Source organism: Cervus elaphus, chromosome 5, assembly GCF_910594005.1.
Source record: "Cervus elaphus chromosome 5, mCerEla1.1, whole genome shotgun sequence".
NCBI lineage: Eukaryota > Metazoa > Chordata > Mammalia > Artiodactyla > Cervidae > Cervus > Cervus elaphus.
Window position 1 is genome coordinate 64,223,302 of NC_057819.1, and position 27,880 is coordinate 64,251,181.

The following is a 27,880-nucleotide window of genomic DNA, read 5'->3' on the forward strand; positions in this document are numbered from 1 at the left end:
CTGGCTAGCTGGGATTCCTGGAGATGCACCCATGGCAGAAACCTGCCATGGCTATGTAATTGCAGTAACCGAACCTCCTTCTTTTTTCACTTACTGTAAAAATGCTAGGCTTATTCAATAAAGCAGTGACAAAAGAGCCTAAAAGTACCACAAAAATGGCCCCTCATCCCAAAAAACCTCGCTTTAGTCTGTTTAAACTCCAGGTTTCTTTTTCCTTAAAGGGCATGGGTGTGAGTCCTGGTGCTTGGCCCAGTACCTGATTCCTGACAAACCCCTACCCCGTGTGAGCCCCAGTTCTGCCCTCATCTGTGAAGTGGGGAGAGTGCTGCCTACTTCTAAGGGGTGTGGGGGCTTCTGAGAGATGTATATGCAAAGTTCCTGGTAAGCGGTCGACATGTGGTCGGACTTTAACAATGAACTTTTCACAGGAATCCTAGCTGTAACTACCACACAGGAGTCTGGTGGCTCTGTGAGGGGCCAGGTTTCATGTGTGTTCACCCCCGCACACTAGAGGTGTGCAGAGAGGCATGTCTTCGCGGGCAGCCTGTCTGCGGGAGAGATACAAGCTGCTCCCCGTGGTCCCTGCTCTCCCTCTGGCTGCAGAAAACACACTACAAGGGATCAAAGAAATCAGGGTTCTGCTCTTTCATCTGTTAGAGACAAACCCTAAATATTGATAATGAAGTGTTACCACCTCAGTAGAAGAAACAGGCATACTAACATGAAAAAACACATTTTATTGCACTTAAGTTATAAGAAAATAAAATTTCTAAGTGAATCAAACCATAGACACAATCCCTTTAAAGGTTGTTTTCCTCCATCATGTCAGGTTGTTACATAACTAAAATTAACCACTTGAATCTGATTGTTTTAAATCAGACTATAAATAAAACAAACAAAAAATAAACAGGAGGAGGAAAAAAAAAAGATCACTAGGATACAGTGTTAAACCACTTTCACAGTTCAGCTTGAGTTGTGGCTCCTGGAAAATGAGGCAAACCATTTGACTTTTCCATTCATTTCGCTTGTTTGCACGTGACGCCTTTACTACAAAAACTGGATGGTTTCTGCTTTGTCAGTTACTCAGAGCAATAAAACTGTAACAGTTGTTTTCCCAAATACTGTAAAACACTAAGACTGACCAGCAACTTTATTTTAATTTTGTGTTTTATATATTTTTAAAATATTTTGTCAGTTTTACTATGTACGTTCATCCATTCACCACAGCCCTCAAAAAGAAAAGTTTCTCCGCAGAACAGGAGGCAACAGCTCTGTTCCAAGGAATGTGTTTTAATTTTTGCCCAGATAAAAGAAAATAAGCTTTGCACACACTCTCGATTCTTTACTTGCAGGCAAACGTCACTCTTTATTTCCTGAAACTCTCCCATGCTCAGCCTCTTAGAGGCACAGATGGCTCAAGTTTCAGCGGCAAAAAGTCTTTTTTTTTTTTTTCCGTAACCAAACTAGAGCAAATTTGGAATTCAGTCTGGGACTAAAACGTCACAGCAGAAAAAAAATAAAAAAAAATAATTTGCTTTTTTTTTCTTTCTTTCATTTAGCAGCATAAATAAGTTTGGCCACTGGGAGTACAGTACAGGGGTGGGACACGATCCCATATTTGAAGACCTACTTCTAGCACCAGCATCAAGAATTAAATCCATCTCGGGACTCACAGAACCCAGGACAACTTGCCACCTTTGAGCAACATAGGCATTAAAGAGTGTATGTGGAAGCGACAGGAATAGATTAACAGAGGCTAATACTGTGATTGATTGACATTGGCAATGGTTTGGCAAAAAAAAAAAAAAAAAGCTTTTCATGATAACTGTACAAAAACAATTCACAGTAATTTTTTTCCTTTTTAGCTTTTCCACTCCAGAAAAATAACTTTTTTTGTTTCAGATGCTCTCGGTGAGACAGTCCACCGGTACTGTGTGGGTGTTATTGCAGCTTCCTTCTTGGTCTCAGTGGTAAGAGAACAGGCCAGCGAATCTGTAACGACGTCTCAGCAGTAATGCTGCCCAGCGACCACTGGAGAAGAAAATAAAGAAATAATTGCACCTGGTTTGATTTCGAAAGTCTCGTGTTGCAAAGCTGCCCTCAGTCCAAAGTGAAGCCTCTTCCGGGAAGAGCCGGCAGGCGCCTCTCTTGTCAGTTGCGGTTTGTCATCGCTTCCTCTTTTCCTTCTGCGTCTGTAGGTCTTTTCGCTCTGTTGCCCCAAGCCAACATCCTGCACCACTGAGAACAAGGGATATTTTTTCTTTTTTCTTTTTTTTTCTTTTGCAGGGGGAAGGGCAGGGAGTCCGTCGCCTACGAGTGGGGGCAACGCCCCCTTTCCTGCTCCTCACTTCATGTCCACATCAAAATCCAGCACCAGCAGCTTGGTTTCCTCCGTCCCGTTGCGACTCCCGACGGCACACACCAGCTTTGTGTTCGAGGCTCTGATCCGCCACACAACTCCCCCGCTCCCCCCACTCTCCAATGTGACTAGGTTGCGAATAAATTCACCCGTTTTCAAGTCCCACAGTTTTACAGTTCCATCATCTGAGCTGGTAATGACAAAGTTCTTGTTGAACTGTAAACAGGTCACAGCGCTCTGATGCTTGTTGGGACCTAGGCAAAACCAAGGAATCTCATTACTGGTTAGAAACCATGGTTTCGGGTCAGCTAGATTGTAATTTGTGGAATCTACATTGGAACACACAATAAATGAAATATTTAAAACACTGCACATTTAGAAACTGCGTTCTGAGTATTTTAGAATCAGCAGGGATGTAGGAAAATCTGGTAGCTACTTGTAACTGAAACGTTAGTCTTTGAGGGTTCTGTCTCCCAGGAAGCATGGTTCACTACCAGGCATACATCATGTGTTCTGGTTGTGCTGAAGAAGACCATCAACTCTACTACCCTACCACTCTGAACTGACCAATCAGGGGCAAAAGGCTGAATGAACCCTATTCCAAAACTCTGAGAAAGAGACAAAAATTGTCAATGAGAAAAATGCAGTACCACCTACCAGACGGCCTCACTGAGAACTGCTTTCGAAGGGCTCTGACCAATAAAAAGCAGTTAGTCACGACAGAAGAAGTTAACAGCGTCGTGCCTCATTTAGTGCTAGTGGCTTTCAGACGTTTCCCCCTCTAGTTGAGTGGGCACCGTGATGCCCTCCCATCCTACTTAAGCAGATGGTTAAGGGTCTAAGTCAAGGCCAAAGCAATTTCCTATCAGATTAGAGAGGCTTCTCCCCCCCAATAAGGCAGCTCTTTAATTTAAAATTGGACTACAAATTCAAAATAAATGATCACTCAACAAATAAAATGAGCATGCTGCTTCTGTGATACAGCTAAGATCTCTCTTCACATTGTTCTTTCAGGTTAGGTAGAGTTAACCATACATGTAGGAAGTGATTAAATACTTTTATATTAAAAACACAATTTAAAACACTTTCTTAGGGCAGCCTAGTTCTGTCAGTTCAGAGTGGAAATGCTCATAAACTTATCCAAAATCAGTTTTCATTTTGTATGAGGTTAATCATTCTGTGACAAAAAAGTTCCATATTTCTCTTTTGACCAACTCTCTTATTTCTAAGGAATGCAACTAAAGGTGGGTAGCCAGTATTTACCTTGCAATGTTTGTAAACACTGTCCTGTTTTGATATCCCAGATTTTAACTGTAGAATCTGCATTCCCAGAGACAAGAATGTTGTCTTTGAGTTCCATTCCACTTGTTAACGACTGGTGTCCTGTCAACGTGTGAATGCAGTTCCCCGTCTCCACATCCCAAACGCGGATTGATGTATCAAGAGATCCACTCACCACATGGATGCCATCAAACTACAACAGACACAGTTTATTAGACTACAAGTGTAGATATTCTTGATATTATCTATTGACCTTAACCCTAAAAAGGGAGGGGAGCAAGCATGAGAAACAGATAATGCCAGGTACAAAATGAGGTACCAGGATAAACTTCATGCAACCAAGCAGCTCTCCAGTGCATGTTCTCAGAAGCTTCTATCAGAAATGTGAATTTTTTATGAGCAGTGGCTTCAAACTAGATGCAGAAACAATTTTTAAAGAAGCACAATGAACATATTATTGTCAGACCATCTGGCCACTCTCAGTAGCTACATATTATGAATGATTCGATACGGACTGCCATTTGAGTTTTACTTCCCAACAGGAAGTTGAAACTACTGATGTGGTTTATGATACAAGGTGCGCTTATCCACATCTATGGCAAGAAAAGAGCTAGAGATAACTTTCATGGTACTTCAAAGTAAGTTCCATTAAACTGTATGTAAAATAAAAATTTCATTTACAGGAACCTAATGATAGTTAGGAAATGTGCCAACAGATAATTAGTCTAGAATTAGAAGTGGTGGCATTTTGATAACAAAAGCAAACTATCTATGGCACCTCTTCTCCAACTTCCCAGCTAGACCAAAAGTCAACAAATATCTACCAATTCCCAGATCGATAATAAAGTTCCTACCTATTTTCTCAATCTAAGGGTTTATTTAAGTGAGGTTATTATATTCATTAAGGTTCTGAACATATCACAAAACATACAGACAACCATAGCCAATTCCCTCTCCTCCAAATTAATAACCTTTTCTAAGTTAACAGACATCTTTATTTTATGTCAATATTTCACGACATAGACATAATCCCATGAAGAAACAAATACTCCAAGGACAGAACTGTGAGCTCTAGGCCCATGTACTAATTTGCTGATCACTAGTGGGCAGTAATTGGTAAACAAGCTACATAAGTAATAATAATAGGAAATACAGCTGACCCTAGCATAACATGGGTTTGAACTGGGAGGGTCCACTACACTTAGAAATTTCTTTCACTCGATACCTACTATGTTACTGCACAGTCCCAGGTTGGCTGGACTCTTGGATGTGGAACTGCGGACACTGAGGGACAACTGTAAAGCTATGTGAGGATTTTTGACTGGAGTGGTGGTGGGGGGTGGTGCCTCTGACTCCTACATTGTTCAAGAGTCAACTGTATTTTTTAATTGAAAATGCTGTCTTTCAGGAAACAAAACAAGACGTATTTTTTAAACCTGCTAATAATCGAGTTGTTTATGTCAAAATATGGCAGTCTATTCTAGGATATCAGGCTCAAACAAAAACAAATCAAAAACGTTTCAGACAAATTTCCTCCTTTATGACCACAACCCGGCAGCCCTGTGAGTGCAGAGCAGCTTTGTGCAGAAGCCCCACTTCCACTGTGAATGGGGACAGAATCACAATTACATGCTCCATCAACCTCCAGCTATCAAGGCAAAGGGGCAGCTTCCGGCCAAATTAATCCTGTGCTAAGGAGTTTATTAAAGTCCAGGTTATTTTCCTATGAGAGTATGTCCCCATTAACTAACACAGGAAAACTTAGGGCCCCCAAATCTCAGGTTCCAAGACCAATATTTGATTTTAGAGGAAAATGAATCATAGAAAAATGGAAACAAATCATTTAAATAATTTCAAAATGCATGCTTTCTTCGTGCCAATTTTAAAGTAAATGTAAACAGCAGAATAATTCCTCTGTTTCTGGGCTGTACAGGATCAGTAGTTTGGCAATTACTGAATGAGACAGTATGACGACTCATTACGAGAGCACCGCAGCAGCGCGAGCGTGAGGTCTTACCTGGAGTGAGTAGACCCTGTTGGTGTGGCCCTGCAGCGTGTGCAGACAAGTCTCTGTCTCTGGGTCCCACACCTTCACCATGAAGTCATACGCTCCACTCACAACCCTCCTGCCATCATACTGAACACAGCGGACTGCTGCTACATGACCCATCAACACATGTAAACACTGGCCTGTCTCAATATCCCAAACCCTAAGGGTGGCATCTCGAGAACCGCTAACAACTCTGTGGGTATAACAGAAAAAATATATGAGAATTTAAAATCATGGGAAAACAATACATAAAAAGTCAGTGGTCATTAAAACTTCTTTTCTTTTTCTTAAGCAGAAACCACCTGTTTTCAAAATAAATACATGCTATGTCAAACCTCAGTATATAAACACATGAAAGCTGAGTTACTTTGTTTGGGATGGGAAGTTGGAAAGCCTTGAATTCTACCTGTTTGGTTCCCCCACCTATGAGGGACCCAGAAGCACCTTGTTGTCCCGCGGTTTGAAAACTACTGTATTATAGTTAGATACAATGAAGATGAAGCAAAGGAAGATGAAGATAAAAAATTAGCAGAACATGTGGCGAGTTCTAAATACATACAACAAGATCTTGATTTTAGAAATAAGATGCCAGTGTAGGTAGTACGTATAAAATGTTAATAGGTGGTAGTATTAATATTTTGAAAAATTAAAATTTTTTCTTTATTCTTTCTCCCATTTCCCCAAATTTTAATATGAACACACATTCCCTTTATGACTAGGGAAAAAATTCAATAGAAGTGTCTCAACAAAACAAGCCAGAATTTGGAATTTAAAATGCTAAAGATATGTGCTTTACACCATATACTCTGGTTAAATTAACCAGTTTTAAATATGTCCTCAAACAAAGGTTGCTTATGCTTACATTTTAAAATACTCAATAGGCTATGAGGGCATTAAGATACACAGATTTTAGAAGATACACATGTAGAAGCAACAGAAATCCCTTAAAATTTTGACCCAAGATTATTAAAGTGATACTCTTCCGAAAACAAGAGTGATACAAATACTGTAATCACCTCTGGATTACAAAGGAGAGTTGAAAACTCAGGTGTCTTTAATGTTATTCCTAAGAGAGAAAGAAAGTCCACTTTCCATGTTTGGAAGAGTAGAAAATGGAAGCACTGAGGCATTTGTCAGAACATACTGAAAACTGAAATTCAAGGTCTCTTGACACCAACTCCCCCAATTTTAATAGTAGAGCACAACTGTTCAAAGTAGATGCAAATTACAAGTGAAAAAGGCACTTTTCTTCATGTATTACAAACCTAGAGTGAAATAAGTTTAATGTAATGGTTCTTAATAAAGAATGCCACGGACAGAATGAACAGTAAAAACTGGAGTGGATTCACTGTAAGGACTCTTCAGAGAGACTTTTTCTGACAAAATAGAAATTACATCTGTTTAACAGGAGTACCATGAAGAGACGCCAATGGAAGACAAAAAGGACTTTTAATAGGAGGGCTCTGTAGCAGGAAATAAAAGCAACAGCAAAGATGCTGAGAAGAAAAAGGCTAGCAGTCCAGTTTGGCTGAAGCTATTACTCTGAAAACTGGATTTCTTCCTTAATTTAGTGTGCAACAGAAGGCTCCCAAAAGCTCGTGGTCCTACCATAATCAGAGGAGGTTCTCTGCCAGCTGTGTGCAAGGTGACCCAATATGAAAGCTCAGTCACCAGTTCAGGTGACAGGTAATGACAATAAGTTAAAACCCACAGCCTCACTCAGCTTTTGTCTGGACATAGGGGAGACAATAGAGGGGGAGGGGTGGTGGGCGGGTAACTACAGAGACTCAGAGGCTTGAAGCCTGAATAACTGAATTTGTCCTCCCAACAAAAAATATATCCTCCCACCCCAAATATTTTTTTTAACATGATGAGTCATCAAAGATTTAGAACAATAAAGTCTAAGGTATTAGTCAAGATCACAGAACAAGGCATTTCAAAGTGGAAGCCAACAACACCATTAAATGAGGAAGGAGACTTAATGACAACTGCCCGATTTTAAGGCAATACCCCACTGCTTTCCTAGCAGAGAAACATCTGAAGCTGAATAATTAAAGTCTAATTTAAGAGCACATTAGCACTCACCCTCTACTAGACACAGTAAGTATTATACAACCGAACTCTGCACAACAGGCCCCAAGTTCACAAGTAACAGAGGAAGAATTCCCAAGTTCTACAGGATTTCCCCTACCTTTTTTCATGGAGATGCATACAACGCACAGTGGAAGTATGACCATATAAGGTGTGTATACATTCTCCCGTCTCTGCATTCCACACTTTGAGAGTCCGATCTGTGGATCCACTAATGATGATATTGTCTCTCATCTGTGATGACCATACTCCACCTGTGTGTCCCACTAACGTCCTCAGACACTGCAAAAACACTTAAGATGATTACTTTGAGGTAGAAAGAAAAACAATGTAAATAACATTTCAGTAGCTCATTAAAATCTGGATTAAAGTTATTTACTCAATTGGAATGTCTAGCATATCAGAAAATAATTTTTACACCAATATAGCAAGATCCCATCACTATTTTGTTTGCTTTGTTTATTTGGCAGCACTGCATTTTATACACACACACATAATTTAGGAGAACGGATGTAGAAAGTAAACCTTTCTGGCTAAAGTATGACAGCTCTGGCCTGGCCTCTTTGATAATAATACTAAAATTGCAACTTGGTTTGGATTGCAACATGGGAATGGATTCAGTGAAAGAATGCCAACAGGGTTGGGTGTGGCTACATACCACATTTCATCTGAATCTGCCCCAAGGCAGTAGTTAGGAGCCAGGCAAGGTACTTCTAGACAAGTAAAGACAGACATTAAAACTCTGAAATAAATCCAAGACTAATATTACACTATGGAAATATGAAACTGTTTTTAAAAACTGTAACATCTGACTTGGAATATTTAGAAGATTTTTGTCCAAGAATCAACATTTTAAAACATAGATTTTCCCCTGCCAACACTTTCTTCTATTATTTTTTAGGTGGTCAACTGCTTAATTCACAGAAATATTTTCCATTGGACAGATAAAAGTAAATATTCAGAAGAGAATCTTTAAAGAATAACATGTGCAGTGAGCCTGGACTGCTTTGTTTTCTTCAAACTCATTTAACTAAATAGCCCACTCTAACTTCTACAGTATAGGGTTTGAGATAAATCAAAATTAACATGATTTATTTAACTTTTAAACTATAGTTAGGTTATCAACAAAATTTAAAAGGAAAAATACCCCTCAATCATATTTTTGAAAAAAATTAAAAAGGAAGGAGATATAACTTAGATGGTTAATAAAAGTGGGGAAAATTAGGCCAAAAAAACCAAAAAAAACTGTAAAATCTTAACCTAAGTTACAAAGATAGACCAACTATTCAAATGAAGAAGAAACTAATGACAACCCTACCATGAGAAACATCATTTTCATGCCAAGGAAAAAGCTAAATTAGAAGCTCTTATACTTGCTATCAAACTAAGCTAGAGTCAAAAATGAATCTTTGCTTTCATCTCACTGGTTGATCCTTGCAAAGATATGTACCAAATAGTGACTTTATGAAGTGCAGAAAGAAGTAAACTTACTTTGCCTGTGACTGCTGACCAAACTTTTAAAGTGTTGTCATCAGAACCACTAACTATTCGGTTACCACAAAACTGTAAGCACGTGATCACATGATCATCATGTCCTTTCAGCACCTACAACGTAGATGTGCAGATGAGAAATATGTTAAATACTGGTGAAAAGAAAATGGAGGCCATAAATAGCAACAGGAATGCATAGTCTACTTCTAGAATAAAAATTTATATAAAATATGAAGTATCCTTCCTGGTAGATGAATCAAGTATTAAACATTTTATTGTTTCCATATTCTACTACCTATACATGAGACACCAACTACTAAAATCAATCAAAACCTCATAAAGATGGTCTGAACACACATGTCTCTTATACCGTCTATTTTATCTTTTCAAACCAAAAGAATATGCACTTCAGCCATGCGATTTTGACACAAAAAAACCAAAAGCACCTACTAAGCAGAAAGACAATACTCACCAACCTTTTCAACTTAACAAAAAAGTCTGCCATAACATGTATGTATGAAGACAAAATGTCTCCCCAAATCGCTTTTAATTCAGTTAAAAAAATACAGCCAAGAATTTCAGGCATTTTTGCCATTCTTTATATACTTGAAATGGTATAAGGCAGAAAATCAGAATTAGGCTTAAATTTATAAAATTAAAACACACAAAAGCTACCAAACAAGCCCCCCAAACATGGGCATTCCTCAAAAAATCATGCTTGGTCAGACAGGGAACAAACTTTTAGGTATAAGCATGACACAAAATTCAACAGAATATTCAGAAATTTTCATTTACATACAATAGATAGAACAGGTGAATCAACTCATCTTTTATTCAAGTACAATTAGTCGTCAATTTTATTCAAGTACAAAGTACAGTTAGTTGTCAGACTAGAGAAAAATTAGTAAAGAGGAACACTGTCAGCTACATTTTCTGTTGTTTTAGAAACACACTGTTTTCCTGCTGACGGGCTGTCCACTCCCACCGCGGGCGGGCAGTGAGCACCCTGAGCGCTAGTAACACCGATGAACGCCCCGGTACAGAGGGCGCCCTGCTCGGTTACCTTAGGAGACTTGAGTTCTCCCCGCCGCCAGTTAGTATCGATCCTGTGCTGTCTGATGTATGCGCTTTTCCACGGACTATGTATGAAACCTGGCTTTATTACTTTTCTTCTCTTGATGTGCAATGGTTCATCAATACCTGAAATTCAGAACATTTAAAGAGTGTAACTGCCTTTACCAATAATACAAATTACACATTTTCTAATGTATCTCATCTTCTCCAATGCTCGAAACCACCGAAATGCAGAACACTGACACTGTTCTGACAAAACAATCATGTAAATTTTGCATTCTGTATGGCATGGTGTACACTGACTATTTAATTTCTCTCTTAGAATAATTCTATAAAATGTTGGTGAGGATGTGCATAAATTGGAACCCTTGGGCAATGCTTGTGGGAATGTACAATGATGTAGCTGCCATGGAGAAGAGTATAGCGATTCTTCAAAATAAACATAAAATTGTGACATGACCCAGCAATTTCACCCTGGATACAACACCCAAAAGAACTGGAAGTAGGGACTTGAATAGTTATTTGTCTACCCACGTTCCCACCATCATTCTTTATAACAGCCAAGAGGTGGAAGCAACCCAGTGACCACTGATGGATAAATGGAGAAAAAAAGTGGTATATACATACAATGGAATGTTTAGCCTTAAGAAAGGAGGAAATTCTGACACATTTGGACAAATCTTTAAGACATTATGCTAAGTGAAATAAGACAGTCATAAAAAGACAATTATTGTATGATTATATTTACATGAGGTCCCTAGAGCAGTCAAATGTATACAGACAGAAAACAAAATGGTGGTTTCCAGGGCTGTGAGGAGGAGGAATAAGGAGTTACTGTTAAATGCATACGGAGCTGCAGCCGGGGAAGATGATCAAGTTCTGGCGACGGATGGTTGCGATGGCTGCATGACCAAGTGCAATGTCAATGTACTTAATGCCACTGCAATGTACACTTGAAAACGGTGAAAGTGATAAATTCTATTTTATGCATAAATTATCACAATTTTTAAAAAGGTCATTAAAACAATGATTCTATGAGAGAAAGTAAAGCAAGCATAAGTAATCCTACTTTATGATGACTTGAGAAGGAAGGGTTTCCTGATCAGTCCAAGCCACAGACAGGGCAGAAGCAGGATGAGGAACCAAGGATTCTGGATCTTCACCTCCCAGCTTTACTAACCATCAATGCTGCCCAATCCACTATGATCTCCATGAGGTGCAAGAGAACAGGCTGCGCATCTGTCTTACCCTCCATGATTCTTTCTTAAAAAGTTTGCTTGTTGAAGGCAAATAATATTTTAGCATAGTTTTTTTCAAAAATAGTATTTTTCTAGATGCCTGCTGGAAAAAACATGCTCTTTCTTGAATTAATATGCATGATACCTACTCCATTAGTAAGAAAGGGGATTTGTTTTTTTTTTTTGTTAACAAGTCTCAGAACACAAGCTCCATGGTGGGGAGATTATGAGAGTGATCTAGCACATAGGAGGTGTTTAATAAATATTTGTGGAAGAAATGAAGAGACTATAATTTGAGTATGTAATCGCTAATTTAATTTGGGGGTTATGTTTATATTATCTTCATCTTGACTTTCTCACTGTTTATTAATTCTACTGGAGACTAGGAAGCAAATCAGATATATTCACTGTTAGTTACAGTGCTCATTAAAGGGGTTAGTGCCAAGATTTGGCTCATCTGAACATGTGGAATAACCTGTGGATTTAATATATGTAGGTGAATGTAAATGAAGATGCAGTCTTGATTCCTTGTTAGGCTGCCAAAGTTGTTTTTTAAATTGATCCACCACTTTATCCTACAAGCACATAAAACTTACTATTTTTTTGTTGTGTTTTGTTTTCAGAATCACTCTGCTTTTTCAAACCACAACATTTTCTCTCTGTGATTTTGAACCTTACCCTCTTCTTTGCATTTTTCTCTCCAGAGAAGGTTGTCTTCAGCCAAAATTCTCCAGTAGCGGCAAGTCTGAGCCGCCTGTAGCAGGTCTTTGGGTTCCAGGAATGAAAGCACATAAAGTGCCAGCTATGAAAAGAAAAAGCATAGCATACCAAGCATCTCTTTTTAATTAGAAAATATTCTCTATAGGATAAAGTGCTTATAGATAAATGTAAGATAATTTTACATTCTAATTACTAGTATTATGGAAAGGCAGTACCTTCTAATATTCAATTTTAACAAATACACACAAGATTTTAAAATATGCTATTGGTTTTTATGAACTTGACCCTAGTAACTCCTTACCTCTTCAAGGAATACTTATTAAACCCATCGGCCTTTTCTCCTGCTTTTGCTCTGTGAGCCCTGACTCAAGAATTTTATCAAATCTATTTATATATTTTTTTACTTTATTAGTTCTTTAAATGTTAACTTTTTATGTCCTTACTAAAATATAATTTCATTTAAGAAATGAGATTCCTATATACTCTGTGTGGCATGATTTCAGAATCCTTTGAAATGATATAATTCATAGTTCTTTATCATATCAAAGTGTTTATATCAGAATGATGAACTTTTCAAACATTTACACCCTCTACTTATAAATCACAAAGGCTTATAAAAGTGATTGGGTTCTAATTCCTTTATAAGGCTTATGGGGACTTTCTTGATGGGCCAAGTAGGGTTGTGTATTTGAGCTAGGTCTTTGACATATCACTGATTTAAAACTTTTGTTTATAATACTTGCAAACCATCAATTTATTTCCATTGTGTAAAGTCAAGTCAAATAAATAAAACAGCAGGAAAAGGGGAATGACAGCTTCTGACTATGCTCATTCAATTAGCCTCATAAATCACATAAAAATTCAAATTACGATATTAGGACAGAATGAACTAAACAGAGCAAAAAAGCTGGTTTTTCATGTAAACTAACCTGATTAAGACAAAATATCATTTAAAGGGCCTAGGCTCATATAGGGAGTAAAAGCATATTCTGAATAACTTTTTCATGTTAAAGAGGAATTACATAAAGTAAATTATGCTTTCCCAATGACTTTTTATATATAGAGTTCATCATTAATCACATATTTCTTGAGTACATTCTTTTATAGAAAGTATTTCAACCAGTCAGTATTCAATTTAATACTCCTATTGGCAAATGACAGTGAAAAAATTTTTGTGGAATAATTATTTTTGGTCTATCAGAAAAGACCATTCAGTATTATATATGGAAACTCATTTAAAATAAAAAGGCATAACTATATTCAACAATCTATATATATATATATGTGTGTGTGCATTCATATATACATATACACATATACAAATACACACATATATAACTTGACAATATATTTTTAATGGATATTCCATAAACCACTTAATTTTGAAATTATCAATCAATCAAAGCCTAAGCAAGTTTCTTCAGTTCAGTTCAGTCGCTCAGTCGCGTCCAACTCTCTGCGACCCCATGAATCGCAGCACATCAGGCCTCCCTTAGTGTCAGTCTAATATCATACTATTAGTCTTCTATGTGAAATTGATATTTAACATAGAAATTATCAGGTACAAAGCTATATTTGTGGAAAAGAAACGCTACTTAATGCTCAAGATATTTAGAATAGTCAAATGAAAAAGTCTATTCTTTAGTTATCCAGTTGAAGCTGAAAACAGGCAATTTACAGAAACATTTAATGGATCTTAAATGCTAAGAAACAAATCCAAAGTGGCTCAGATTTCAAAGGTTTACCTGCAAATTTAACAGACAAAATTTCCTTTATTACTGGTGATTAAGATATCATTTAGTCCAGTGTCTGAATGCATTAAAAAGAAATGTAAAGAAACACTCAAGTGCTAAAGAAAGTTGAAGTGCTAACTCCATAGGTAACTGGCACCCATTCCTTTTAAAACAGCAAAAGCTCTAACTCAACCATGAACTTCAACTTATTAAATGCTTGTCTATTCCACCAAAACATCCTGATATTATAGAAAATACACATAGCCAAATAGAAAATATTAATAAGAAAATCACAATCAGGAAAAATATAAATCAGAAAAGGTTTAAACTATCGGAGAAGAACACAAATATATTGGCAACAATATTCTATATGGTTTTTTAATTAGGCTGCCAAGCAAAAATAAAACAATAATTAGTTACATCAGTTCCTCAAAGAACACAAGGTTTTGGGTTCCTTATGGGAACAGACAGTGGGCACTGTTCCAAGCCACTTCTCTACAACCCTGAAGAGGGGGGTTACAGGTTTCTGGGAGCCACATCAAATGGTCTAGTGAATGTAATTTTCTATTTATTTGTATTAAAGGTGAACTCTAGACCAGTAATTCTTCCTAAGGAGTACTTCCACACAAGAGAAGCTCTTAAACTGAAGATTTATTTCAGATAATTTTATTTTCCTTGCCCAAACTTGTCATTTCAATTACAGTTGCTAATTTTTGTTTTTCACTGTAACTTATATAAAAGACCACCATGTTATATTTAAAAAGTAGATAATACTTTCTCAGAATTGCTGTATTTCAATGAATTAAACTAATCAAAGAGGAAAAAAAAAAAGAACAAACAAAATGTTGGCCGATTCTATGTTAAGAATTTAGGTTTTGTTGTAGATCATCAACTGTTAGCATTATGCTCTTTTTGGCATTTACTTACAAACTAAGGATAATGCCCTTTATCACAAGTCTCCCATGTGAGACTAGTGAGATATTTTGTCAAGGTTTTTGAGAATAGTAAGTGTTGGTAAAGAACTTTGAGATCTGTTGAAAGGAATTATAAAAAATTATTATAAGTTCACTTCCTGACATTATTATTATTAAATAATATTAGTACTCAGTCTCCAATAAGATGTTAGCTTCCTTGACAACTTCAGATCTATACTATTATTTTTTTACATATAAAATAAAGCATTTTTAAAAATAGAAAGTGTTGTTTTTTTTTTTAGCAGTTAAAATTATACTCAACATCCTGTGATAAGCCATAATGGAAAATAGTATGAAAAGAATGTGTATGTATGTTTAACTGAGTCACTTTTCTGTGTAACAGTAATTATCACAACAATGTAATTCAACTACACTTCAATAAAAAATAAATTAGAGAGGGCGGGGGGCAGGGGAAGACAGGTGTCATGCTAAGCCAGGCTCACTCATTCTCCTGTCTAGCAACACTTCTTTGCCCTCAGGCAATCTTCAAATGAACACTTAATCCAAGAAAATCTTTATTGCATGGTTATCAATAAATTATACTTTTTAGATTCTTAGCAATTTTTATAAATCATTTTTTTGTGTGTGTTATGAAGCTACTATGGAAATCCAAATAAAGCAAAAAGCTCACAATCAGTCTATATTAACAAAAATAAAAAATAGGGAGGATTATCAAGGAAAACTATGAAAGATATATCAAAGGTGAATAAATTCACTTTTGATCAAATACATTAAAAAAGTGTTTCCTATTATTAGCACCCTTCTGGAAGTAAAGAGAGCTTATGTCACTTTCATAAGCCAAATCAATCCAAAGGTTCAGTTTTAGAATGAGCCAGCAAGAACACAAAATTTTTTTCTGGAACAATGTCATTTAAAAAAATCACTCCAATCCATGGCTGATTCATATCAATGTATGACAAAACCCACTGGAAAAAATAAATAAAAAAAAAAATCACTCCAAAGTAGAAACATTTCAGGAAAATGATGTTTTTTTTCCACTTTGATTTCTCCTGGAGTTACACTTAATTTCATCCATTAACTATGATGAAACCAATTTTATAAATATCCAATGTGAAATTATCATCAGGACTATCTTTAATGCCCTTAGGATATGTAGAATGGTTATCTGAAAAAGAAATCAACTTCCTTTCTCTTCAAGTTTGAAGTTTCAGGACTGTTTGCCTTTGTATTTATACTAACATAAATGTTATTTTATATTGTTTTCTTAGCTGATCTATAATTAGCTGATCTATATAAAAATTTTGTGAAAATATAAATCTTGGTAGCATTAATGTTATTTCTGTTTGCTGACAAAAAATGAAACTATGATGCCTACAACCTCAATGAAAGAACTACATCTAAACGATGCCTTATTTATGGTCAGGAATACACATATGATCATAGTCTATGATAAAAAAACAAAGATGCTTTATATTATACAAAGATATTAAAACAAATAGGTATAAGTAATTCTAAAAGAAATGCTCTAAGAAATGTAATTGGTATGGGAAATCTGTGATTTGGCATGTGTGTGTGTGATGGGGTAAAAAGGGAGATGAATAACAGAAGATACACATGTGAAATTTTATATACTTCAAAATAATCACATAATGTAACTCACAGAGAAGTACAATCCAACAGAGTTATGAAACTGTTAGTCTTAAAGGGAGTCAGGATAAACAAACAACAAAATAAGAAAAAATACTGCTGTTTTAATAAAATCAGAATAAAACAAATCTACTAATGTAATGAATACACCAAGACAAAGGCTGGACTTCAAATAAGCTGGGAAAAAAATCTTGGTAAAGGAACAATCAAATTAATGAAACTCAATAGCTTAGTCTCATGTATGACTTATTCCAGCAGTGGAGAGAAGATACTTAGTCCGTAAGTATACTTTAATCTGAAAATTATGCTAAACTATGGTAGCTTATCATTTACAGCAACCTTTAGCACTAATTAAGTGTTAAACTGACAATACTGAATACCGTAATTAGCACAACAACGTCTAAAGAGGGTGGGTAGCTATTGATTTATATTTTCAAATAGCACCAATGAAGAATATAATTGATAATCCTTACCTCTTTAGGGAGCAAGGAAATGAAGTCTCGTTGAAACTGGGGTTCTATCACTTGCATCATATGTTTTACCTGGGTTGGTTCACAACTATCAATAAGTTCATCTAAAGCAAGCAATTTCTCTGGTCCACTCCAGCTCTATCAAAGAGGAATCAGAAATTTTTATTATTTTAATAAATGTCTCAAATTATAAACTCATAAAGGAAAATCAACATCTACACAAAATATAAAAAGTGGCTACTTACAAAAGAAGGCACTGAAGTGATAATCACTTAGCATCTTCAAATTTAGTAGCTATCTTTATTTTGTAAAAGCTTTGAGTTTGACAGAAAAATATTTTTGCATGTTATTATAATTGTGATATGCTCATCTACCACCAAGATACTGGTTGAGAAAACAAAATTTTATTCAGAAACATTGGTTTGGGCTATTGAGTAAATAGAGAATTTTGAGAGATGATTTTCCTTTCTTCCCTTCCTTTCCAGTGGGCACCATAAAACTTCATGGTTTTAGTAAGGCACTCATCGGAGAGCAGACTGGCAGCATCGACTAGAGAAAAATTAACAACTGGCTAGAATGCCCATCTGACACGTGTTTTCCACAAATTAAAAGGGCTTTGATTTGCTATGTGAAAATAATTTCAATAAAAAACAGCAAATAACAGTAAATGGCAGGTGACTTAACAGTAAAATGAGAATATGAAGAAAGGCTAAAATAAAAGAGAATAAGAAATAAAGTATATATTATGGAAAAACAAAAACAATTATACCTCAAAAATATGAGCTCTATTAAACTATACTAAGGAGTTGCCTAATTTTTCTTTCCCCTCAGTGAGGAACACTTCCCCAGAAACGCCATGATTCTTAAAAGGAAAAACCAGACAGACATGTGAATCATTTAAAATGTCAGGGGTCTCACACACAAAAGTCAAAGAAAACATTTAAGTAACTTTGAAACACTCAGATGAAAAAACATCCTTGAGCAAGTTGATAGAGTACCTTTATGAATTATTATGTCCATTTTGGAAATGGGAGAAGAGAGAACAATATGTGAGGTTTGGAGCTAGAAAAATCTGGATTTTGACATTCCATTTTTTGCTCAAACTAGGAACCTGGATTTTGTAATATGTGAAATAGACAACAGTTGAAAACTGAGATACTCTGAGGTCACTGAAAGCCTTTTTAAAGTATTTCTTAAAACATTTACCCCTTCAGAATCTGCAATGAATCCTCTCTCTTCTTTACGTGTAGACTAAACTAACAACTAGCAAACATTTCAGTAGTGCTTCCATAGTACTACGACATAATAATGTCACAAACATTATCTCACTTATTCATAAAAACCCTGGGGAATATCTCCATTCTTACCTTCAAATATGAGGAAACAGAGGCTGTAATAAGCTGTATTTTTTCCTTTTACCTTGACACACATACCCAGAACATTCTCCTTGAGTACTCACTGTGTATCCTTTTTGGTTAGGGTGAAGATTTATACATAGAAATTAAAAATATCCGTATGTGTGTATATGCACATACATGACCAATTAAAGGGCTCCCCTAGAGGTTCAGCTGGTAAAGAATCCCCCCGTAATGCGGGAGACCTGGGTTCGATCCCTGGGGTGGGAAGATCCCCTGGAGAAGGGAAAGGCTACCCACTCCAGTATTCTGGCCTGGAGAATTCCATGAACTGTACAGTCCAGGGGTTGCAAAGTGTCGGACACAACTGAGTGACTTTTACTTTCTTGCTTTCATTTGACCAGTTAAAAGTAGTTAATTTGAAGTTTATTTCACTCTGTTTTCCTCACACAGCTTCAAATCCTGGCTCAAAACTTACCTCTTTGACAAAACTCATGCTGATCAATTGCCACTCATCCGTGACTTAGTAACAGTACTATAAACTCTGAGTTATTGATTTATATTCTTCACAGGAAGATGTAGCTTCTTATAATATGCTGTTCTTCTCTATCTACATGATAAGGATTCATGGACACTAGTATAAAAACATGCCCCTTTTGGGTAACAGATAACTGCTGACTTGTTAATATACTACACATGTTTAATATTTTTCTTTTTTTCAGTTGACGTATTATTTGCTGTTTGTAAAAAAGGAACAGAAAAGCAGTATCAACACAGGTAAATAAGTGCTGTGTATGTATGTGCATGCTTGTTGTGTCCAACTCTCTGCGCCCCCATGGACTATAGCCCGCCAAAGTCTTCTGTCCATGTAATTTTCCAGGCAAGAATACTGGAGTGGGTTGCCATTTCCTTCTTGAGGGGATCTTCCTGACTCAGGGATTGAACACTCATCTCCTGCAAAGTTCTTTACCACTGAGCCACCAGGGAAGCCTCTAACAGAAAAAAAATATATATATCTTTTCAAGGATTTTAGGGGCTGCAGTATACAATGAAAAAGGCTAGATTAGAAGATAACTAATTCAGGTCTTAGGTAAATGTTAGAAACTGTGCCACAAATTTAAATATATATTTAAGGCAAAGGCCATGATGAAAATAATGCCCATACAGCAAAATGCTTCTAAGACTTATAACAGTATTTTTTTGTTTTAAAATATTTGATAAGTTATATAAAATTTAACTTATATTTCAATTTGAATTAAATATACATTCCGCAGATGTTACTTTGTGACATTTTACTGAAACATATACTACCAACAAAGAGTTAGTAACATTAGCTGTAAGCTACAAAATAAATGAGACTGTTTTCAAGGACGATACATATTCAACCTTCCAATGACTTAAGTCACATCTCTTACATAGTTCCAACAAAGGTCTGGACTACACAGGCCCTAGATTTCCTCTCTCCAGCCTGGGTTTCTTCCCTGAATTCCAGACCTGTATATAAAATTGCTTATTCACCATATATTCTTGGGTATGTAACAGAAACTATATCCATGATCTTTCTCTTCAAATCCTCCCCTTTTCAGTAAAATGTTGTTGTTATATTAGTTTGGCCCCAAACTCTGGAGTCATCCTCAACTCCCTCACTCTCACCATCAGATAGCTCTGATCCATCAGTTTATTCTAAGGTCATAAAATGCAAAATATACCCAGAACCTGACTATGACTACAACAGTCTAAGCTACCTGGGTCATTCCTGTGACTGCTTACCTGGTCTCCCAGCTCCCCACCTTTGCCCTCCTAGTTCTGTTCTCCACAGAAAGTTGGAATGACAGTGCTGAACGTCAGCTCACTCTTCTGCTTGAAGCCCTCCCACTTCACTTGCAGTAAAACCAAAGTCCTTAGGTTGGTCCACGAGGCTCTAATTTCCTATTTCTTTCCCTCCTTTACTCTGCCTTGGCCAGAGATCCTCTTTCAGTGCCTCAACCACACCCAGCATGCCCTGCTTCAGGGCCTTTTCACTTGGTGATTCCTAGACTATTCTTTTCCTAGGCACCCACATGCTTTACTTCCCTAATTCCTTCTCTAACACCTTCTCTGTGCAATTTTCAAAAATTGCAAACCATTTCAAAACCCCCTCTTTTCTGACTAAAGTTTTTCAGAAAAGGGTTTTTGTTTATTTTGTTCATTATTGTATCCCAGATTCAAATTAGGGCCTAGCACCTGACAGTTATTCTGTAAATATTTGTTGAATAAATGAATGAATCCCCAAAGAGTCAGGAAACACTGCACCAATGCTATCTCAAAACACTTCCCACAGAAAGTTTCTATTCTGTATACTGGATGGTATCACTGGGACTTGCCTGCTTAGTCTGCTTCCAAGATTGGTTCCCAATTTTGACATGGAGGAAGGCATCAAGACCATCCCCAAGGAAAAGATATGCAAAACGGCAAAATGGTTGTCTGAGGAGGCCTTACAAATAGCTATGAAAAGAAGAGAAGCAAAAGGTAAAGGAGAAAAGGAAAGATATACCCATATGAATGCATAATTCCAAAGAATCCCAAGGGGAGATAAGAAAGCCTTCCTCAGTGATCAATGCAAAGAAATGAAGAAAACAATAGAATGGGAAAGACTAGAGATCTCTTCAAGAAAATCAGAGATGCCAAGGGAACATTTCATGCAAAGATGGGCACAATAATGGACAGAAATGGTATGGACCTAATAGAAGCAGAAGATATTAAGAAGAGGTGGCAAGAATACACAGAAGAACTGTACAAAAAAGATCTTCATGACCCAGATAATCACAATGGTGTGATCACTCACCTAGAGCCAGATATCCTGGAATGCAAAGTCAAGTGGGCCTTAGGAAGCGTCACTACAAACAAAGCTAGTGGAGGTGATGGAATTCCAATTGAGCTATTTCAAATCCTAAAACACGATGCTCTTAAAATGCTGCACTCAATATGTTAGCAAATTTGAAAAACTCAGCAGTGTCCACAGGACTGGAAAATGGTCAGCTTTCATTCCAATCCCAAAGAAAGGCAATGCCAAAGGATATTCAAACTACCGCACAATTGCACTCATCTCACATGCTAGCAAAGCAATGCTCAAAATTCTCCAAGCAGGCTTCTACAGTACGTGAACTATGAACTTTCAGATGTTCAAGCTGGTTTTAGAAAAGGCAGAGGAACCAGAGATCAAACTGCCAACATCTGTTGGATCATTGAAAAAGCGAAGAGTTCCAGAAAAACATCTACTTCTGCTTTATTGACTATGCCAAAGCCTTTGACATGTGGACCATAACAAACTGTGGAAAATTCTGAAAGAGATGGGAATACCAGACCACCTGACCTGCCCCTTGAGAAACCTGTATGCAGGTCAGGAAGCAACAGTTATAACTGGACATGGAACAACAGACTGAGTCCAAATCAGGAAAGGAGTATGTCAAGGCTGTATATTGTCACCCTGCTTATTTAACTTATATGCAGAGTACACCATGTGAAATGCTGGGCTGGATGAAGCACAAGCTGGAATCAAGATTGCCGGGAGAAATATCAATAACCTCAGATATGCAGATGACACCACCCTTATGGAAGAAAGTGAAGAAGAACTGAAGAGCCTCTTGATGAAAGTGAAAGAGGAGAGTGAAAAAGGTGGCTTAAAACTCAACATTCAGAAAACTAATATCATGGCATCTGGTCCCATCACTTCATGGCAAATAGATGGGGAAACAGTGACAGACTTTATTTTTTGGGCTCCAAAATCACTGCAGATGGTGATTGCAGCCATGAAATTAAAAGACTCTTGTTACTTGGAAGAAAAGTTATGACCAACCTAGATAGCATATTAAAAAGTAGAGATGTTACTTTGCGGACAAAGGTCCTTCTAGTCAAAGCTATGGTTTTTCCAGTAGTCATGTGGAGGTGAGAGTTGGACTATAAAGAAAGCTGAGTGCCAAAGAATTGATGCTTTTGAACTGTGGTGTTGGAGAAGATTCTTGAGAGTCCCTTGGACTGCAAGGAGATCCAACACGTCCATCCTAAAGGAAATCAGTCCTGAATATTCATTGAAAGGACTGATGCTGAAGCTGAAACTCCAATACTTTGGCCACCTGATGTGAAGAACTGACTCATTGGAAAATATCCTGATTCCGGGAAAGATCGCAGGTGGGAGGAGAAGGGGAAGACAGAGGATGAGATGGTTGGATTGCATCACCGACTCATTGGACATGAGTTTGAGTAAGCTCCGGGAGTTGGTGATGGACAGGGAGGCCTGGCGTGCTGCACAGTGGTCACAAAGAGTCGGACACGACTGAGCAACTGAACTGAACTGAACTTACTTCTGTAGGCCTTAGCTTCTTTATCTGAAAAAGTGTTGGAAAGTCTGATAATTATTTTATTTCTGCTCTGAAAAGTAGTTGTTCTTATAAAGAAAAAAGCATTTTCCTTTGGTCTTACATGGTAAAGTTAGCGTAACATATTGAAGGGGACAGGAAAAACATTCCAAATTCAGAAAGGATCATCAAGATAAACAAAATTTAATTTGTGTACAAAATTAAAATGCAAACTTGAAAACTCCCCATGAAAGTGTTATTTGATTTCAGATAATTACAGAGTACCTGAAAGTAGCAGAGATGAGTAGAAGGAGCCCTGAACTGTAATCAGGGGCCTAGTTTCACTAGCAAACTCACTGCACAACTGCAGGGAAGCCCCTTAATTAGTCTGCGTCTCGGAGACCCCACCTTGGGTATAATGAGGGGCTTGGCCAGACCAGCGGTTCCTAGGTGCTGGCTGAGTGGTGCAGAATCATGGAGTTCTCCAATCCACCATCAGAGAGTCTGATGCAGGGGTCAAGGTGGGGCTGAGGGCATTTTATGTTTTAAATAACCAGCCTCTCCAGTAGTGATGCGGTGATTCACAAACGAGCTGTGGTTATTGGTTGGGATGATCCTTGGTATCTCATTCAGATACACATACTCTACGACTTTAGGCAATTTAGCACCTGAATTTCACGTGATGAAGAACTCACTTCTCTAGTACCTCCTGAAGATGGTTATCTAGTCTGTTTAAACAGTTTCAGGACTAGAATACTTAGAATCTCGATTCTTCTCTGGGTCAGGTCTAATTGTAAAGTTCAAATTTACATCAAAATCCAACTCAAAGAATATGATCCAGGTTTTGTTTGCTGAAGAAACCAATAATCAGTCTGATTCTACTTTTGCATAGAAGTCTTCAAGATGTTAGACAGAAACATTTTCCCTTAGTCCTCTCTGGCTACATACATGACCTTCTTCCACTCTTCTTCTCACCTAAAAGGGCTTCTTGATCGGACTGTTTCAAATATAACAGCAAAGTAGTTTTGTATTCATTTACTTCTGGCACTATTCTGTTTTAATATTTTGTTAATTAGCAAATAAAAGAGATCCAAATAAGTTAGAAAACATATACAATTTCTAAGTGTTACCATAAAACCTAAGTCCTCCAAAAGAGTAGTTTTTACTCCACTTTTAATTTCAAAACACAGAAGTATTTTCTGTTTTATTATTGAAAACATATTAAGGAGTGTAACAGGTATTTTCAAAGTGCATCATAGTTTTAATACAATATAAATATGCTTTGATGAAAATAATGCTGATACTGTTAATCTGATGACATTTGTTTGAAGCTAGTGTTAATAGCTTCTTCTTAGACTTGAGAAAACAGGCTCACAAAGGACACTTCTTTTATTGAGTTTCTACTGTATTTTCAAGTATAGCTTTAAGCACATTTACACGTTTTCTCTCTTTTGACAACTTTTTAGTGTTATATCTGTTTCACGGAGGATGAGAACAATGGCAAGAGTGGTTACATAATATCAATGAAATTACCCAGTTATTAAGAGGCAAAGCCAGAATTGGTACTAAAAGCTTCTCCTTCTAAGTCAAAGTGCTTCTCATTATATCAGGATACTTCTGAATATCAATTTCAGAGAATGTTAATATAACTTTACCTAGTCTAAAATCTGCAACTGAAAAACCATATATTAACACTCAAATGACATAAATAAAACAAAACAAAAAAAATGACCAATCCTCTGCTCCCAAATTAACAGTCTGAAAGCATCAATCTGGTGTTGCCAAAAAAAAAAAGAATCAATGGCAACTGAAAATTCAAACAGTACAAAATTTTTGGACTTTTTTAGTTTTGTTTCTAATTGGCACTTCTATTTTAGAGTGGCATTCTGTTTCAATTTCCTTTTATCTAAAATGGTGTATCATTTGTTCTTATTCAATTTATAAATTGAGTACAGAGTACTTTGTCAGAATAGATGGAGCTGGACCAAAATCATGCTGTATCACTGTCTTAGGAGCAATAGCAGAACAGTAAGGGGACAAGTTCTCCCATTTTGCTTGTTATACCATAGAAAAGGCATCATTAAATGCCCCACAGCACATCTGTAGAAATCAAGCCAGTTTAATTATCCCTCAACTATACTACATAGGTCAACTCATGACTCCCCTACTTTACTGTGAAATTATCTCTCTCCAAGTTAAGCATTAAAGCATTGCAAGCCTTTAGGCAAGTGATTCATTCCTAGTTACTCTGGCACCAGCCCTGAAAATAAAGGGCATGAGGCACTACAATGAGGTCGTGGGTGTGTCAGGCAGACAAGGTACTCAAAGGATTAAGGTCTTGATCTATCTAGCTGACCTTCTGTTGCTAGTAAATTTTTTTGCTAGAGAATAGTTATGTGAAAAAAATACAGTATTAAGCCTTCAGGGATAATTCTATATGCTAGTTTACTAAATCTCATTCATTTTAAACAAGTTTGTTTTTTTTTTTAATTTACAATTAACATTTCTGAAGTTGGGATGCATCTAATAATCTATGCTATCTCAGATCTGATGACCTAATACAGTACATGGTAACATGACAACATTTCATTAAGAAAAGCATGAGTGAGCTAAACAAGCAAACACTGAACAAAGGACTCCCTAACACACCCTCAATGCAAAATAGAGCACAAAAGCTCCCTACTAGAGATCAGCATTTGAGAGTGTTCTCTTAAAATTGGTAAAACTAAATAGCTAGCAAAGAATATTCTGGAACTCTGAAACACTGGGGGAAAAAAAAGGCCCATACTACATACAAAATAAGTTACAGTCTAGACTACCTTCTGATAAGCTTTGCATATAAAATAAGTATTTTGGAGGGTGTCTACAGTGATGATAAAACCATTACTGACAGTGTAATTTTCCATCATGTTGGTACTTTCCTATAAAAATCACATGAAATCAGCACCTCATGTTCTCAAGTGCTGCGCTGCTCACACTGTATGTGTGTGTAAACATGACAATGCCCACTCACGTTCCTGTCTCCTCGGCTCTATCAGAGATGACACAACCGTTAAAGCGTTTCTTTAAGGCATTGTAAGTGTCTGAGTTCTTTTTTCACCTCTAATGGGGGGGAATACATCTCTTTTTAAAAGGATGAGACAAAAAATTTAGAATTCTGAGGGCATGTTTAGGAAAAGATTAAAATGAAATAAAATAAATCATGAACCTAAGGTAAAAGAACTTAGATGAGCGGAGAGAATAAGTCTTGTGAAAGGTAAGTTTAATTAACAAGTGACTATGAAAACAAAACAAAAAGCTTTGTGATTGTGGTGGTTCATAATATCATAACAGTAAAGTGCAACTTTCATGCCTTGAAGCCAGAGATTCTCAAGTTCAGTAGCTGCTATTCTGGGCTAGATTACTCTGTGTTGAGGGTGGCTGTCCTTCACACTGACTCCACCATCAGATGCCAGCCGTGTCCTGCACCCCAGCCTTGCAACAGCTAAAAATGTTTCAACCACAGGAAAATTTGCCCCCTGTTGAGAGGTGCTGCTCTAACCTTTCAGTTATCAACTGGGAAAAAAAAGGTTATTCTAGTTTCTCTGAAATTACCTGAAGAGTAGAAAACAATTTTAAAAATCCATTTTAAAGAAACATTGCTTCAAGTACATTTTCCAGCTACAGAAGAAAAAAACTGGGACATTTAGTATTTGCTCAAGTATTTAAAATATTGGGATTTATATAAATGGACACTTAAAAATCAGAAATAAACAAAATCCATAAAGTATCTTCTTTTTCAACCATTATTCCCCTAGGATTCAGAAAATACCATCAATCGAACAGTCAGACGTAAGGAAATATATTCATTTACACTAGTATGGTGGCTATAATCAGAGATACCTTCACTTTACATACTTTATATTATTTACTATTTACAAAGAATGTTTAATCCATGCCAACTGCTTTGCTAAATACTTGATTTCTATGCATTATCTCACTAGAAGAGATAAATTAACTTAATATCACTATCATGAGTTAAAAAATTCCTAAGATTCAAGGTTTGGTTGTAACCAATCTTCCTGGTAAACTTCCCCAAACTTTATATGCTAGTAAAATATAGTAATCAGAATTCTGAACAAAATAAGCTACATACAAGCATGGCATCTATGGAAAAAAGCTGCATCAGCTCTTGGAGGCTATGAGGGTAACGGTGATGGATAAGTTACTACCAGTGACTAATACTCCTAAATGCTTAACTTCCAAACCATGCAGTTCAGAAAACAAGTACATTCACTAACACCAGAAATCCAAACATAAAAGAGAAAAAGAAATAACTTATTATCTAAAAAGCAATGAACAGTGCAAATGGACACTTTACACAAAATAACCACTGGACCCTCTTGATTAACACACTTAAAATTTAAAGTTGAGTTCCCTTGTATTTAATAGCATTTTTTAATTGAGATATAGTTCACAAACATAAAATTCACCATTTAAATGTACACTTCAATAGCTCCCAACACAGCCATCCTGCTGTGTAACCATCACCACTACCCAATTCCAGATCACTTCCATCACCCCTGAAAGAAGCGCAGTACCTACTGGCAGTCTATCCTCCAAACATCACCCAGCGATCACTAACTAATCTGCCCTCTGTCTCCCATGGATTTGTCTGTTCTAGATATTTCATATAATCACAGATTATGTGGCCTTTTGTGTCTGACTTCTTTCACTTAGCATATGGTTTTGAAGGGTTATCCATGGTGTAGCATGTTCCTTTTCATGGCTGAATAATCCCTTATTGCCACAGCAACTAAGTGAAGCATTTTTTTTTTTTTTTTCTAAGTGAAGCATTTTAAGTACTGTGTTTAGACATGTCACCTGAAACATTTTCAGCCATTCCTGGAGGCCTGTAGGTGGTTGCACAGATGTAATTCGGCGTCGTTGTTGCCCTTGACCATTGGCTGCTCTCAGGTCTCCAAAAGTTGTTGGTGTTGCTGAACATGGTACAAGCCCAGTGGTGCTACAAAAATACAAGGGTGGAAGCAAAGAGATATTTATTAAGAATTATGGGCTCTAATGAGATGATATGGTATATTTCAAACATCAAATTATTATTT

The 27,880-nt window shown here is 36.8% G+C and overlaps 1 protein-coding gene across 3 annotated transcripts in view; it reads right to left on the reverse strand.

The window, feature by feature from the left end:
• Positions 1–717: 717 nt before the first annotated feature.
• Positions 718–27,880, reverse strand: part of FBXW7 (F-box and WD repeat domain containing 7) — a 216,746-nt gene continuing 189,583 nt past the window's right edge. For all 3 annotated transcript variants that reach the window (XM_043902609.1, XM_043902611.1, XM_043902610.1), the window contains 9 exons: positions 27,642–27,783; positions 17,093–17,227; positions 12,263–12,386; positions 10,336–10,472; positions 9,273–9,386; positions 7,882–8,063; positions 5,658–5,883; positions 3,623–3,833; positions 718–2,613 (listed from right to left, as the gene is read on the reverse strand). In XM_043902609.1, the coding sequence (XP_043758544.1) occupies positions 2,345–2,613; positions 3,623–3,833; positions 5,658–5,883; positions 7,882–8,063; positions 9,273–9,386; positions 10,336–10,472; positions 12,263–12,386; positions 17,093–17,227; positions 27,642–27,783 (1,540 nt within the window). In that variant the 3' untranslated portion in view covers positions 718–2,344. The remainder of the gene's footprint in view (positions 2,614–3,622; positions 3,834–5,657; positions 5,884–7,881; positions 8,064–9,272; positions 9,387–10,335; positions 10,473–12,262; positions 12,387–17,092; positions 17,228–27,641; positions 27,784–27,880) is intronic.